This window comes from Sphaeramia orbicularis, chromosome 17, assembly GCF_902148855.1.
Source record: "Sphaeramia orbicularis chromosome 17, fSphaOr1.1, whole genome shotgun sequence".
Lineage (NCBI taxonomy): Eukaryota > Metazoa > Chordata > Actinopteri > Kurtiformes > Apogonidae > Sphaeramia > Sphaeramia orbicularis.
This window is the reverse complement of record NC_043973.1, coordinates 331,896-347,946: the sequence shown is the minus strand read 5'-3', so window position 1 is coordinate 347,946 and position 16,051 is coordinate 331,896. Positions and strand designations below refer to the sequence as shown.

The window sequence follows — 16,051 nt, the reverse complement described above, 5'->3', positions numbered from 1 at the left end:
CATAACAGACTGTTGGCAGGAAGTCTTCACATCGACCTGTTTTAAATGTAAAATTGGTTTGCTTGACTATGAAACCTTAAACGTCCATGGACAGTGCACGCAGAGTCTGCACCGCTCACAGTACGTGCACAGTACACCCGACTCTGTAGGAGCCTACACTAGAAAATTTTCTACCAGTCAATATTCATCTTGACCAGACTGGACTTATTAAGCAAAGACTGACACAGGATAACATAAGAAGAACATTACATATTATACGACATGTCACAGAAACTAATGTTGAATCAGCTTTGATTAGCCTACATGCCCAAAATGTGGTTGATAAAGTTCGTTAGAACTTTCTATATAAAACACTGTTTACATTCAGATTTCATGGGAACTTCATTAAAGTGATTCAAGCTTCATACAACAAACCAACAGCTAGAATCAAAGTGAATAGGGATCTGACCACCTCCTTTTCCCTACAGCAAGGATGCAGACAGGCATGTGCTGTCTCCCTTCTCTTATTTGCCATATTTATTGAGCCCTTAAGTCAGTGGATCTGCCAAGACCCTAATATTAGAGGAATTTTAACCATGGGGGGTGAACAAAAGATCACACTTTTTGCCGACAATGTCTTAGTATACTTAGAACAGCCCACACAATCTTTACCCAGATTGATGGATTGTATGGGAGCATACGGCCCAATGTCTGAATACAAGCTTAATATGTCAAAAACACAGATTCTTACATTCATTTATGAACTCACCAAAAACATTCAAAAATATCAGCTAAAAGGGGAAGATGACTCAATAACATACTTGGGTGTGTACTTACCCAAAGACTTATGCCTCAGTCACAAATGCCATTATGAACAGTTACAAACACCAAGCAAATGATTTATGGACCATTCTGTAGGACCTTCTCAGGTGGACTTATAAGAATGGAGTGTTCGTGGACCGTTTCTAAGTTCGTAGCCGGTGAATGATTTTGTGCAAGATTTTCTACCAACACGCTGGGAAATCCCCTTTTAAGATTCGGAGATAACGGGCTCCTGCACGGACCCGGTCCGTCCAAGTGCAGGTCAGTTCGAACATGCACTCGCATGGACTTGGTCCGTCCGAGCAGACAGACTCGGTCCGTGCTAGTGTTAACCCCTCCCCGGCCCCCACTGATTCAGATCCTCCCCCAACAGAGAAAGTGTCTGAATGTAGATACTCAGGACTAGAGATCGACCGATTATCGGCACCGATATTTGGAAATTTGACATATATCGGTATCTGCCTTTTTTTTAATCCGACGGGCCAATATTAAGAAATCAATTTAAAACTGGGTTATTTCATCTTAGATGCAGCCGCGCCTCTCTCTCTCTCTCTCTCCTGCACTATCCACTCTGCGCCCTCTGATTGGTTGAGGCTGAAGCTGTCCTCACACACAGACTGGGACTGACTTGGGATGAGACTGTGTTCTACAAACATTTTCTCTATTACTAATACATAGAGCGTTTAGATCCAGACTGATGAACTCATGTTCTGGTAAAAGCTCATCAGACTTCACCTCAGCGTGCTTCCCTAAAACAAGTGAACTGAGTTTTTTTCGGCGCTCTCTCTTAATCCCACACACATGCTTTTCTATCACAGACTGTTTCCATTATATTATTACTATATTATCAGCAGTCTAATTCTCAGCCATGTCGGGAGGTAATCTGAGTTAGCAGAGCTGCCGCTAATGTTTCCTCTGCTCTGACGTTCTTCTGAAACATTAGCAGTAGTTATCAGATGTGGAGCACAGGGATGTGTAGTCCAGTTTCAGAACAGTTTTCTGCCTTTACCTTTGACACATGTGTTTTCTCTCTGGAGCTTCTCATACGAGAAAACTTCGCCTCTCTGCGGTGTGTACCCTTCCGCGTCGAAATCCAATGCGGAAGGAGTACCCTCTGCATCAAATAGTGCCGCTGTGGGGCTCTGACCACATGCGTCGGTTTCTGACTATTTGGGATGAGACTGTGTTGGTTTGTAATGTAATAGTGTGTGTCTGCGTTAAAGTCACATGAAGAACTCTACAACTCACAACTACTAATGTTGCTGTGAGCTTTCTAGTCCTATGATCTGAAAATTAAAGTGAAGATGACAGAGTCAAATTCAGAAGTGATTTATCTGAACATGGTGGAACATTTTAAATCCTGTGTGTGCTCATTAAAGCCCTAAAGGCTGTTTGTGTTCTGTCAGGAGTTTAACTGCACTCATAGACACTATTAGACTTTTTTATGTAGCTTTTGTCAGATTAATAATTAATGATGTAGCAACATAGTTTTGAATGACAGGGTCCCTGCTATCACATGGTAAAATATAAAATTTAATAATGAAATCAACTTAAGGCTTCCCAAATGCTGTAATAAATGAAGCATGATGAGTTGAGCAGATGTCAGCATGTGGCCCAAGAGTTTACAAGAGTCTCCCTGTATTTGTGTTGTGTTTGAACTTAAAACAAAGATAAGTCATTATAGTTATATTTAAATTTTACTTTATTTACTGTGGAAAAATTTAAGGGAGCTATTTATTTAAGCTTTTATTCAACTTTAAAAGAGATGCTTCTGAGTCTAGGAAATCCATGCACTTCTGGAGCTATTATTTTCTATTTGTTTGATTAAATAAACATGTTTTAGGCATTTAAACGAAGTTCAGTGTTTGCATTATTCAAAATTTTTCACGCCGATTTTTACACTTTTACTGCAAATGAATATCGGCTCCAAATATCGGTTATCGGCCTCCTCTAGCTACTAATAATTGGTATCGGTATCGGCCCTGAAAAACCCATATCGGTCGATCTCTACTCAGGACAAACTCCTGTCAGTTCAAATGAGCCCAAATGAGTGAACTTCAACTGGACACAGACACATGATGTGTGTCAAAGCCAAAGGACAGGAGGGTTTATGAACTGAAGGACATTCAACAGGAAATCCACTGACTGACCTCCAGAGGAACTGGACCAGAGGACACTGACCAGGACTGAACCACTGACCAGTCTGGATCACATCAGCCTAACATGTTTTAAATCCTCATTCTTTCAGAATATTTCCATTTGTTCATTAAACAGTTCAGTTAAATCTGACTGTGTTTCCCTTTCTGTTTGTGTGTACAGTAGTGTATATGTGTGACACTGGGAAGGATTTGATCTGGAAAATATTCACACTCCACTCTGACCTGTCCAACTACTTTTTCACACTCAAAAACCACTCAGGAATCAATAGGAGAATTGATAATGAATTGATTGATAAGCAGAACTGATAATGGCATTGATATTGATCAGATCCTATCAGTTCCACCCCGGTGCACATATCTGTTGTGTCCATAAGGTGCCAACTTTAATGCACATTTGTATGTTTGTGGTTTACATGTTATTATTTGAATGTTTCTGCAACAGAAAGTACATTGTGTGTGTTACTGTATTAGTTGTTTTTTTTTTTTTTTTCAAAATACAACTTGGTTAAATTATTTCAGTGTGTGTATCAGTACTTTTTGAACATTTTGAACACATTTCAATAATACTGCGATAATAATGATAACCATGATAATTTTGGTCACAGACCCTCTAGACTAGGCAGCAGGGTCTTGGCTCAAAACATCCAACACGCTGTCCTGACCAAAACCACACCCACACCAATGTGACTATGCCCTCCCTCTTCTGCTGCAGTCACCTGCTCCCCCTGCTGGTCACATCTAATATCACCACGTTCAGAGTCTCCTATAAAATCTGTAGTGAGAATAAACAACACCCCAGCTGATCTGTCCTCCTCTCCCAGGCCCTCACTGTCCACCTGTCAACTAACCACCTCAGTGAATTCCTCTTCTCCTTCCCCATCTCCAGCAGCCTACACCTCTGCCTTGCTCTTCCCCATTCCTGTCATATCCAGGTCTCGTATGGGGTTTCACTCTGCTAAAAGACACCGTAGGTGGTTGACACAAATCCCATTACACACAGCAGACATGAACACCATGATGTCACCACCACCTAGCCGGTTTGGGTTATTAAATGCACGTTCCATTGCCAATAAATCCTTCTCCCTAAATGAGCTTTTTACCAACAGGAACTTGGATGCATTATTCCTGACGGAGACGTGGCAGAGGGATGGGGAGTTCATTCATTTAAATGAACTGTGCCCTCCTGGCTGCTCTGCTGTTGGTCAGCCCCGCCCCTGTCGCCGGGGCGGTGGCCTTGCTGTAGTGCACCAAGACAAATACATATGCAGAGGGATGAGCACCGATGACTTTCCCTCATTTGAGTCACAAATGATCAAGATTGGCTGGTCCAGTGTGTTTTACTGTTTCTTAATCTACCGTCCCCCTGGCCCTGCTGGTGCCTTCTGAAACCATTTCAGTGATTTCCTTACATCAATAATAAAACTGGAGAAGGTTTTAATTCTTGGGGATTTCAATCTGCACATCGACAATGATTCATCCAGCCCAGCAATGGAACTTTTAGCCATGACTGACACTTTTAACCTCATACAACATGTATGTGGCCCCACCCACAAGAAAGGACATACCCTGGACCTGGTTTTCTCATTGGGCTTACACGTCACAAATGTGTGTTGAGGATGTCCACTTGAGTGATCATTGTGGTGTGTTTTTTGACTTATGTGTGCCTCTGGAGCCCAAGCCTGCACCTAGAAGGGCCAAGAGGAGGATTATCACAGAGTCCACAGCCCAGGTTCTCCGTGCCCTGTTTAACCCTAGTCTTCTTAATGAGTGTCCCGATGTTGATGAGTTTATCCAGTGCTTCTCCACACACTGCAGCTCTATTCTTGACCAGGTGGCTCCCGTGAAAACTAATGTCACTCGTAAGTGGTCTTGTCCCTGGATAAATGAAAACATCTTAAACCTAAGGAGAACTTGTCGTAAAACTGAGCGTCTTTGGAAATCAACCCAGTTGGAAGTACACAGGTTACATCTGAAAGATCTCATAACCTCATTAAATAAAATGATTAAGGAGGCAAGATCCAGCTACTTCCACAAACTTATAGCCACAAACAAGAAAAACCCCAAAGTAATCTGTGACACAATCCAGTCCATTGTGTCCCCTGCTCACCTTGGAGACCTGAGTTCCTCGGTAAAGACCAAACTGAGGAATCTGGGTGTCATCTTTGACCAGGACATGTCTTTAGAATTCTACTCCAAACACCTAGTCAAAAACTGTTTCTTCCAACTACGCAACATCTCCAAACTCAGATCTATGGTGTCCACAAATGAGCTCGAGATGATCGTTCACGCCTTTGTGTCTTCTCGCTTAGACTACTGCAACAGCCTGTTTACATGCTTAAACAGAAGGAGCTGGCCCATCTACAGTTTGTCCAGAACTCTGCTGCCAGGCTCCTGACCCGCACAAACAGGAGAACCCACATCACTCCCATCCTTAAATCTCTCCACTGGCTCCCTGTTCTATATCGTCTTCATTTCAAAATTCTGGTGCTAACTTTCCGGGCCCTGCATGGCCAGGCCCCTGCATACATTGCTTCCCTGATCCAGCCCTACAGCTCGACTCGTAGCGTGAGGTCTTCAGAACAGCACCTGCTGATGGTTCCACGGACCTGTTTTAGCACACGCGGTGACAGGTCTTTTAAAGCTGTGGCACCACGTCTATGGAATGACCTGCCTCTACACCTACGGTCCATGGACTCTGTAGAGAGCTTTAAGAAACACCTCAAAACCCTCCTGTTCAAAAAGGCTTTTTAGTCTCCCACCTGACCCAGGACCACCACAAACTGATTACACTCTATGTATTCATCATAAAGTACTCCATGTGTCCCCCCAGCCCCCCCCTCTCCCCCAGTCTCTCTATCGCTCTCTCTTTTCTCCTCCTTTACTCTCTCTCTTTAACCCAACTGGTCGAGGCAGACAGCCATCCTTCAGGAGTCTGGGTCTGCTCCAGGTTTCTGCTGTTAAAGGGAAGTTTTTCCTTCCACTGTCACCAATCACAAGTGTTTGCTCCTGAAGGATTCTGTTGGGTCTGTAAACTTGATTTGATTTTGATTTGAATTGATTTGATTTGATTTGAATTGATAAAGCACTTTGTGACTCTGTGAAAAGTGCTCTATAAATAAAATTTACTTACTTACTTACTTACTTACAATAACTGTGATAGGAAATGTTCATATGGTTCCATCCCTACACACATTCTACACTAGTGCAGCCCATGGACTGTAGATGGGCTGGACTGGATTGACAGCTCCAACTGATGTTGTTTACACCAACATTTTCTGTCCCACCCTTTTTGCCTCATAAAAAAGTGCCTTTTTTGAGTGTTTTTTTTTAGTAAATTAATTCCTGTTCTGCATTGGGATGTAAAAGAAAGTGGTGGAAAAAAAGCACGACAATTATGAAATGAAGGAATTTACATATACTAACATGTGGAGAGAGAGACAGACAGACAGACAGACACACAGACACACAGACAGACAGACAGACAGACAGACAGACAGACAGAGTGCACATGTTGAACAGTGACAGCTGCCTTCATGTGCTCCTTCTTTGCCTTTTCCTTCCAGTTTGGAGGTTATGACTCTGTTTGGGAAAGTGGTTCAAGCTAACAGAGGTGTCAGGTTATGTTCATTATCGATCAGTCATCTGTCAGTCTGAGTGGAACTGGTCTGAGTGGAACTGGTCTGAGTGGAACTGGGCCACAGTTAGAACTAGACCGACCCTGTTAGTGTGTGATCACAGCCAAACCCGGTTCTCCCATTGTGTCCTGGTATTTCCGTTAAACCAGGATCTGAAATACAAGAAAAACACATGTAAGATGAAAGGAACAGGAATTTGAGAACATTAGACCCCCATGTGTGCTGGTCCAGACCCCTGTCCCATTAGACCCCCATGTGTGCTGGTCCAGACCCCTGTCCCATTAGACCCCCATGTGTGCTGGTCCAGACCCCTGTCCCATTAGACCCCCATGCCTGCTGGTCCAGACCTCTGTCCACATCCACATGACCCCTTTGAACATCAGTCCTTACATTAGTTCCATTACTGCATGGAACTGAACAAAGCACAGGTGGACCTGACAGACCCTGGAGACCACATTGGACCTGACAGACCCTGGAGACCACATTGGACCTGACAGACCCTGGAGACCACATTGGACCTCAGATTGTGGACTCACTGTCCTACCTGGAACTGTTACTGTCTTGTAATGTATGTGACAATGACCAAAAATGGTCACTTGCCTCCTCAGACCCAGGAAATGTCAGCAGTACCAGCTTTTTTGTTTTGTCATTAAATCAGTGCCTGTATTGGAAACATCATGATGCAACAGTTTTTTCAGATGCAGGTTTTTGTTTTTTTGTTTTGGTTTTTTTTTTTTTACATTTTTATGGAATGTCCTTTGTGGTGGACAGTTTCCTTTTTTTTGTATAAAGTTGTGAAACTCTTGCCCACATATGTGGACAGAAAACCCACAGCTGGGTCTGAGGAGGTTCAAATGACACAAACTGAACCTGTTCAGTAAAGTTTGGGTCCGAGGAAACACTGGAATGTTCAGTGAATGAATCCTTCAGAGGAAACTCCACTAGTCAGTCAAACAGGAAGTGAATACCTGGGTGTGAAACCTGTGGATCCACATCAGGCCCGGACTGGCTAATCGGGAGGACTGGGACAATTCCCGGTGGGCCGGTATAATATTTAGGCCGCGAGGGCTGGAGTTCACTTTAAATATGTATTTAATATTTTTTTTATTTATTTTTTGGGGGCCGGTATTCAGTCATAGCACTGAGTTGATCACGTAATCTGCTGCTGCTGTTCCTGGGCCCCACCCCCCCTGCCAGCAAACTGTTTGTTTTCTTCCTCTTTTTTTGCAGACACCCCGTGACCTGGCCTAACATGTCCTTGCATACGGTTAGTAGCTCTGTACTGTATCTGTTGAGCATATATGATCTGTGCTCTGTAGGCTGTGGATGCTCCGCTGTGTTTGCTGTTTGAAACATGGAGAATAGAAAGAACAAGGGTGGTGTGGAGAAGCAAGAATGAAAAAGAGGAAAGCTCTGGAAGCAAACGCAGCCAAATGTGACAAAATCTGCAACTTTTTCACAAAAACCACCTCCGGTTGGAAACAACTAATGAGGACGATGAACCGGGTAAAGCACCTTTAAAGTTAGTTAATCATGGAGTCAGTGAATTGTGTGGCATTGTGGCGTGGAACATAAGGTTCTGTCATTTAAATAATAGTCTGATGCGAGGCCACAGAAGTAGTAAACTTTGTCTTGTAGCTCCTCAGAGTCAGAAAGCAGATCCAGCAGCAGACAGCACCCATGAGCCCACAAGTCCAGAGTGGGCAGGTAGGACTGCTCAGAGAGGGAAGAGGATTAGAAGAAATAGGCTCCAATGAAGAGTATGGTGTAGGCCTGTTCACTATGAAAGGTATCTGAGATGATTCAGCACTACATGAATGAAACTGACACCAAGGCTTTGGAAATAGAAGATTTGTGCTGAGAATTCTGAGCATTTAAACTGTGCTTTAGTGTCAGAAGCAGAGCCAGGAGCCAGTAGTGATGAGGGGATTGTTCCTGTCAGGATGGAAGGAAAAGGTGAGCTGTTGGAACAGACTGTGTCAACAAGCAGTAGTTCCACTAAAACCACTGTCTAGACCCAAACCATAGTCCTGACCTAGTTTATTTTTTATAAAAGTGAGACAGTAAATACACAAAGCTCACAACTGAAAGGCAATAGCATAAAGTCATATTAAATAAACCTGCATATTCAGCCATTGTAAATATCTGAATTGGTTCATCCATCCATCCATTTTCTTCTGCTTATCCGGGGCCGGGTCGCAGGGGTAACAGTCTAAGCAGGGATGCCCAGACTTCCCTCTCCCCAGACTCCTCCTCCAGCTCTTCCGGGGGGACCCTGAGGCGTTCCCAGACCAGCCGAGAGACATAGTCTCTCCAACGTGTCCTGGGTCTTCTCTGAGGTCTCCTCCCGGTGGGACATGCCCGGAACACCTCCCCAGGGAGGCGTCCAGGAGGCATCCAAAACAGATGCCCGAGCCACCTCAGCTGGCCCCTCTCGACGTGGAGGAGCAGTGGCTCTACTCTGAGCTCCTCCCTGGTGACTGAGCCCCTCCCCCTATCCCTAAGGGTGCGCCCAGGCACCCTGCGGAGGAAACTCATTTGGACCGCTTGTATCCGGGATCTTGTCCTTTGGGTCATGACCCAAAGCTCATGACCATAGGTGAGGGGAGGAACGTAGATTGACCGGTAAATCCAGAGCTTCTCCTCTCGGCTCAGCTCCTTCTTCACCACAACAGACCGGTACAGCGACTGCATCACTGCAGACGCTGCACCGATCCGTCTGTCAATCTCACGCTCCATCCTTCCCTCACTGTGAACAAGACTCCGAGATACTTAAACTCCTCCACTTGGGGCAAAGACTCCCCACCGACCCGGAGAGACCAGACCACCTTTTTCCGGTCGAGAACCATGGCCTCAGATTTGGAGGTGCTGATCCTCATCCCGCTCGCTTCACACTCGGCTGCAAACCGCCCCAGGGCACGCTGAAGGTCCAGGTCTGATGAGGCCGGACAACAGGACAACATCGTCCGCAAAAAGCAGAGACGAAATCCTGTGGTCCCCAAACTGGACCCCCTCCGGCCCCTGGCTGCGCCTAGAAATTCTGTCCATAAAAATTATGAACAGAACCGGTGACAAAGGGCAGCCCTGCCGGAGACCAACATGCACCTGGAACAGGTCTGACTTACTGAACTGGTTCAGTAAGTCTAAATGTCTGTAGATATTATTTTTTATTGTGATCCAGGTGCAGGTGAGTCTAGAGAAACTGGAGGAAGTGTGAAAGGGAGAGCAGAGTCTACTGATGACAGAGGAGCAGCTCAGCAGCACAACCCTGAACCACTAATGAGACAGATGAAGAGGAGTCTGTTGTTAGCTTTGACTGCTTTGCTCGCCCTCAGTCACAGGATATGCATATATTTTTTTCTTCTCATCCTCATGAAACCCCTAATATCACTGTACCAAAAGTTTTCAATAGCAACGATGGAACAAACTGCAAGTAAGTTGTGATGGAAATCTTTTGTTGCAGAGGATATGAAAATAATAGTTATTAGAAAGTGCAGCAAGCTCTATTTATTTATTTATTTTTTATTATTTTTTTATGTAATATTTGTATATATTCTTTTATTTCATTTCAAACATTTTAAAGGTTTGAAAAATTTTAACACTTATAAGAACAAAAATATAGATTCTGTTATTGTTGTGTTGTGAGGAATAATCATGTTGGAGATGTGGATGTGCACTCACTGTTGAAATAAATCCACATTGTGAAGCAACTTTTACTTGCACTGAATTGGAAATATTTTAGAAAATACACTGAATTAGAAGGCTTTGCAGAACAGTGTGTAGACCTAACATGTAAGGTTAGAATTACATGATTTTAATAATAATCAGTCGTGATCTAAAGTGGGCCGGTCTGAGGTATGAAACTCCAGGGCTGAAAATGAGTCTCAGTCCGGCCCTGATCCACATTCTGTCAAACAGTTGGATTGTGAAATGTTTGGTTCCTCAGATTAGAGTGTTTGAGTGAACTCTTTCCAGACTCTTCAGTCCAAAGCTGCTCAGCCTGTTTTCCATTCCATTCCAGAAGGTTCTTGGGTGGAAACAGTCCACAGTGGAGCTCAGTGGAAGCGGTCCAGTCCCACCTGTGTGCTTCTGAAGCCTGGGTCCCTTCAGTCCCAACGACGTTCAACTACAGCTGTGGACTTTGTGCAGGAAGATGAAAGTGTTGGTGGTGGTTGGGCTCCTCATCCACGGTAAGAAAACCATAAAACAGCCGTCCCCCATCTCATGTGGTGGAACATGTGTGTACTGTGCACTGCACTGACTGTTTTTGGACATTTTACTCAAATACATCAAATGTTTCACAGACTGTGTTTCTGAGAGGAAAAAAGAACAACTGTGGATAATTTGAAGGCAGATAAAGGAACAAGAAAAGAGTTAATTTCATTGGTAACATGAAGAAAATAACTGTAGAGTGAAACCACTGGTCACTGATGGAATGACTGATCTACTGTTTATGAAAAAGGCTCATACAAACAATCACATATATGTTATCAGGGAGACATTTGTCAGAAAAACAGAGAGATGGGTATATTTTGGCAGCAAATTATATAATATATATATATACACACACACACACACACACACTTTATTAATCCCAGCACAGTTTCCATTCCACTATAGACTTTCATCACAAACATACAAAGTGATCAATCACAATAGAAGTCATTCTGTAAATGCACATTTATACTTCTGTACTTGGCAGCAGTTGTATCCGTGGGGGTGCGGTCCAGAACTAATGGAACTAACGCTGGTGTGAAACTAAAGTGAACCTTTCCATACTTTCAACGTCCAACTCCCTGCTTCTGTTCCTCTATTATACAGTGGATCTTCAATGAAATGTTCACACCTTCTAACCTGTATCTACTGGACACACAAATGCTGGGCACCAGGAATTTGTCCCATTTACCCCCCCCCCCCAGTGCATGTGGACGTTAATGAATTGTCAGACTGTGACAGTTTGGTTCAGGTGAACATTAGTGTCAGTGATGGAGGATATAGGAGGAAGAAAACTGACACAACCTGCTGTTGTTTTAGTTGGTTGGTTGTCCCCCCCAAGGATGAAATTCATTGAGCAGAAGTAGGGATGTGACAACCAGAGGGGGGGGTTGACCCCCCCCACCCCCACCCCCACCCCCAACAAATCACACCGTATATGTTATGACAGGACGACTTTGGCCAAAGTTCTGGTGTAAAATCCCAGCCTTATTAATGTGAGTGTGGAACAGATAAGGATGAGAAACACCAACCAGACGGAGGAACCTGAGCAGGACTCACCTGGGTTCTTCTGGTCCCATTCACAGATCAACTCTGTTTGTGTGTCTGTCCTCAGTTTCCCAGCATGCACTGGCTGTAGTGGTGCAGGCGTATGAGGGGATGGAGTCGGTCCTGCTGCCCTACCAGTATTTTGGCATGTTACCAGACGATCCTTCAGTGGTTTGGAAACGCTCTGATCTGAACCAAACAGTTATTCACCTGCATAAATACAACAGTGGTAAACTGAAAGAGGAATACCAACACAGTGAGCGCATGTATATGAAGAAGAACATTCTGGAAACTGGAGACTTCAGCCTCACTGTGAAGAAACCACAACTGTCTGACAGCAGCAACTACACCTGTAACCTCCAATGGGAAACAGAGAGGGAGGGGCCTCAAGAATGGAGAATGACACAAGTACAGCTGCAGGTCAAAGGTCAGACACAAACCACACCCACTACAGCAGACACAGGTCAGAGGTCAGACACAAACCACACCCACTGCAGCAGACACAGGTCAGAGGTCAGACATAAACCACACCCACTACAGTAGACACAGGTCAAAGGTCAGATATAAACCACACCCACTACAGTAGACACAGGTCAGAGGTCAGATATAAACCACACCCACTACAGTAGACACAGATCAAAGGTCAGATATAAACCACACCCACTGCAGTAGACACAGGTCAGAGGTCAGACACAAACCACACCCATTACAGTAGACACAGGTCAGAGGTCAGATCTAAACCACACCCACTACAGTAGACACAGGTCAAAGGTCAGGTTCAGACTGGATTATTCCATTTAGTCTGTGGTTCTGGATGAAGGTTGAGCTGAACTTGTTTTCAGTCTGTTGCTGAAAACACACCTTGGATGGTTCTTGTTCTTCTCCATTTCATGTGAACAGTGTGTGTTGTTGAAGTTCTAGAGGACTTTATTGTCTGTTCTAATCACTGTGGTCTGTTTCCTGTCAGATGACCAGGAGGAGGTGGAGGTCCAGCAGGGGGCGGAGTCTATCCGTCTGCCTTGTAAAGCTTCAGCCGATCTGCCTGAAGACACCACAGTGGACTGGACTCACTTTGATCCACAACTGATGGTGGTCCACGTGTCCCGGAGTAAAACTGATGATCTTCAAACACAGGACAGGTCTTACCGTGACCGCACACAGATGAATGAAGACATGAGTCTGACTCTGAAAAAGCCCACAGACACAGACGGAGGTGTGTATATCTGCACCGTCTACAGGGAAGGAGACGTCCTGAGGTCTAAAGTCCTGCTCCAGGTGGTCCCAGGTCAGTGCTGGGATAGACCACATGAAACAGCTCCAATCTGAAAACACACACCTTCTGCTGCAGCTCTCACTTCTGAGTCCAAAACATTCAATATGGAGATCCATGTCCTGATGATATTTCATACTGATGGAGAAAAGACACTGTTCAATACTCTGTCTGTATATACTACTGATCAATACTCAGACTACTGTCAATACTCCACCTGATCAATACTCAGACTACTGTCAGTACTCCACCTGATCAATACTCAGACTACTGTCAATACTCAGACTACTGTCAATACTCCACCTGATCAATACTCAGACTACAGTCAGTACTCCACCTTGTCAGCTCTGGCTCTTTCATTTGTCCAACTGTCAAACAGAATAAAACACATCTTTCTTTTCCACTTCATATCAGCAGGTTTTCGGGTCCTTGTTAATGTCTTTAAACATTTGTTAGGATTTGATTGACAGGTCATCATACGATCATGTCTTAGCAGGAGTTCATGTTGGTGTTTTGTCGTCCACAGAGGGTTTTCCAGCCTGGGCCACAGCTCTCCTGGTTGTCTTTGCTGTTCTTCTTCTAATCCTTCTAGGACGTTTCTTTATTTTCCGAGGGTATTTTCTGTCAGGTACGTCCCGTCTGTTACTCCACTACCTGTTGTGCTGTTCTTCATCATGTTTGTCTTTGTCTCATGTGATTCTAGAAGCAGACTGTCACTCATACATATAGAAACCTACAGACCAAGTTTGGGATTGTAATGTGTGTGTGTGTAGGCGCTGCTGAGGAGGTCAAAGGTCAGGAGTCACAGTGGACTGATCAGAGAATAACGGATTCGATTCTTAAGGTTCTGAATCAATTAATCACGATTCGACTCGATCCAATATCAGTTTGATTCAGTATTAATTGATTGGTATCACCAAATTAATCTGAATCAAAGTACAATTTTGAGTCGTAACCTGATTATTTGAGTACCGCAGTCATGCAACACATCAGTACTGGGATCAATATTGATATTAGAAAGGAAATAAATCTGACATTTCATCAGTAAACAGATGAATCTGCTCTGAAATAATGAACAGGACAGAAGCTGGTGGCTTCTACTCACTGGGGGGGGTAGTACAGCGGTCAGACATTGTCACTACTTTCCTATTCCTCTAACTCCATACTCAGCCATAGGTGATAGTATGGATCTAAGTTCATATTCCAAGAACGACCGGCTTCTGCGACTCACCTCAGAGAACCACCTTTGATGTGAAAGCCCCCTTCAACTGCTTCACTACCTTTTTAAATGACGTCGATAAAAATGAGTTCTAATCGTTTATCCATCAGCAGCAATTGGACCATAATATTTAATGTACACGACAAACTTACAGATGATACCGTCATAAGACACAGAGCATGTGCTCACCTTTCACATCAGCAGCACATGAAGCAGATGGATTTCTTCCACAATAATAGAGGAGGCATTCAAACACCTGGACCTTTGTGTCTAAACCAGGGCTGTCACACATTCAGCCCAGTTTGATCTGAATCAGGCTGCACCAGCAAAATAACAGCAGAATAACAGTCAATTATATCAACGCTAGATTTTTCTCTTTGTTTTAGCGTGAAAAATGTAAAATTGCAGAATGAAAATTAATAACCTGAACACCCCTGTACAACCACAGAAATAAGTGTACAATTTCAACAATACTAAGTGTGATCTTATCATTTCCACATGTGCATTCCAACGTACAGATCACAGTGGATCTATGAACACACAAGACATTTAGGAACAGGCGGAATATTGACATCTATAAGTTATAATGTTATTACACTGTTTCCAATAAAAATAGAAGGAAATATTTCTTCATGTGAAATGTGATTTATCCTTGATAGATCAGGTGGAACTGGACTCAGTATGTAATCCTTGTACTGGGTCAAAAGTGATTCAATGGGAATAAACAGAGGAACATGTCCCAAAACTGAACTGTTCCAACTTCATTGAACACAGTGTATTTGTCCTGGTCCGACCCACTTGAGTTCAAACTGGACTGTATGTGTCCCCTGAGCTAAAACGACTTTGACACTTTTGATTTTCTCAAATTCATCCCACGGTTTGGATTGGACCCTTTGACAGGCCCACTTTGGTTTGACCTCTGGAGCTCTTCCATGTGCTTTCACTACCTGCATATTAGACACACACAGTTGTGTGTGTTCATTTATGAGCTGTCATGCTTCTAAGTAGGTATCCTAAGGTGTGTTTACATTTACATTTGGGAGCCTTAAAAATAGTGTCTTCTGTAAGCTCTCTTTGTAAGGAAGATAATGATACCTTGTTTGTAAAGATATCTTTATTAATACAAAAGTTATTGCATACTGAAGTTCAGCAAAATAGGTACTTTTTCCACCATTTTGACCCAAATGAAAAAATAGGCATTTTCATATTTTTATAAAGTCACAAATAATGGTACTGACGAGACTTAATTGTAGGTCTGCGCCTTTTTCCCCACCTAATTTAAACTGCAGAATTCTGTCTAAGTGGTGATCAAGAAAGAACATCTTCAGAGACAATGATGAGCCGAACCAGTCTGTCTTCAGAGCCATACATGTGTTTATTTGCAAAAGCAAGGAAAAACACACGGAGACACACCCGGGAATGGTCTGAAGAGTAGCCGAAAATCCCCTATCATTTATACCTTGTTTCGGGGCTTGGGGCGTGATTTTCCCCGGGTCGCTCCTCCCAAAATCCCTTTTTTCCAGCATTCTAGAAAATTTGGGGTACTTTTCCACTGGCAGAAACCACCCCCCGGAAGCTTCCCTTTTAAAACCATCTTTGGTCAGGCCCATCTGTGCCATTTACCCTACTTGCTACATACACACTCAAGGTCACTTTTTGGTCATCTCACCAGTTGTTTTGGTTTTTCTTATCAGTTGTTTTGGTT

The 16,051-nt window shown here is 43.6% G+C and overlaps 2 protein-coding genes across 7 annotated transcripts in view; one reads left to right on the top strand and one right to left on the bottom strand.

Annotated features, from left to right (window-relative positions):
- The window catches only part of LOC115437017 (E3 ubiquitin-protein ligase TRIM39-like), a 760,370-nt gene that overhangs the window by 543,981 nt on the left and 200,338 nt on the right, over positions 1-16,051 (bottom strand). The gene's annotated exons all lie outside the window — the stretch shown is intronic.
- The window catches only part of LOC115437009 (uncharacterized), an 89,695-nt gene that overhangs the window by 37,046 nt on the left and 36,598 nt on the right, over positions 1-16,051 (top strand). For 3 of the 6 annotated variants that reach the window (XM_030160062.1, XM_030160059.1, XM_030160063.1), the window contains exons 2-5: positions 10,617-10,785; positions 11,925-12,284; positions 12,825-13,142; positions 13,654-13,755. In XM_030160062.1, coding sequence (XP_030015922.1) covers positions 10,749-10,785; positions 11,925-12,284; positions 12,825-13,142; positions 13,654-13,755 — 817 coding nt within the window. In that variant the 5' untranslated portion in view covers positions 10,617-10,748. Of the gene's footprint in view, positions 1-10,555; positions 10,786-11,924; positions 12,285-12,824; positions 13,143-13,653; positions 13,756-16,051 lie in introns of those variants that run through there. The other 3 variants (XM_030160060.1, XM_030160061.1, XM_030160064.1) reach the window with 3 other exon arrangements.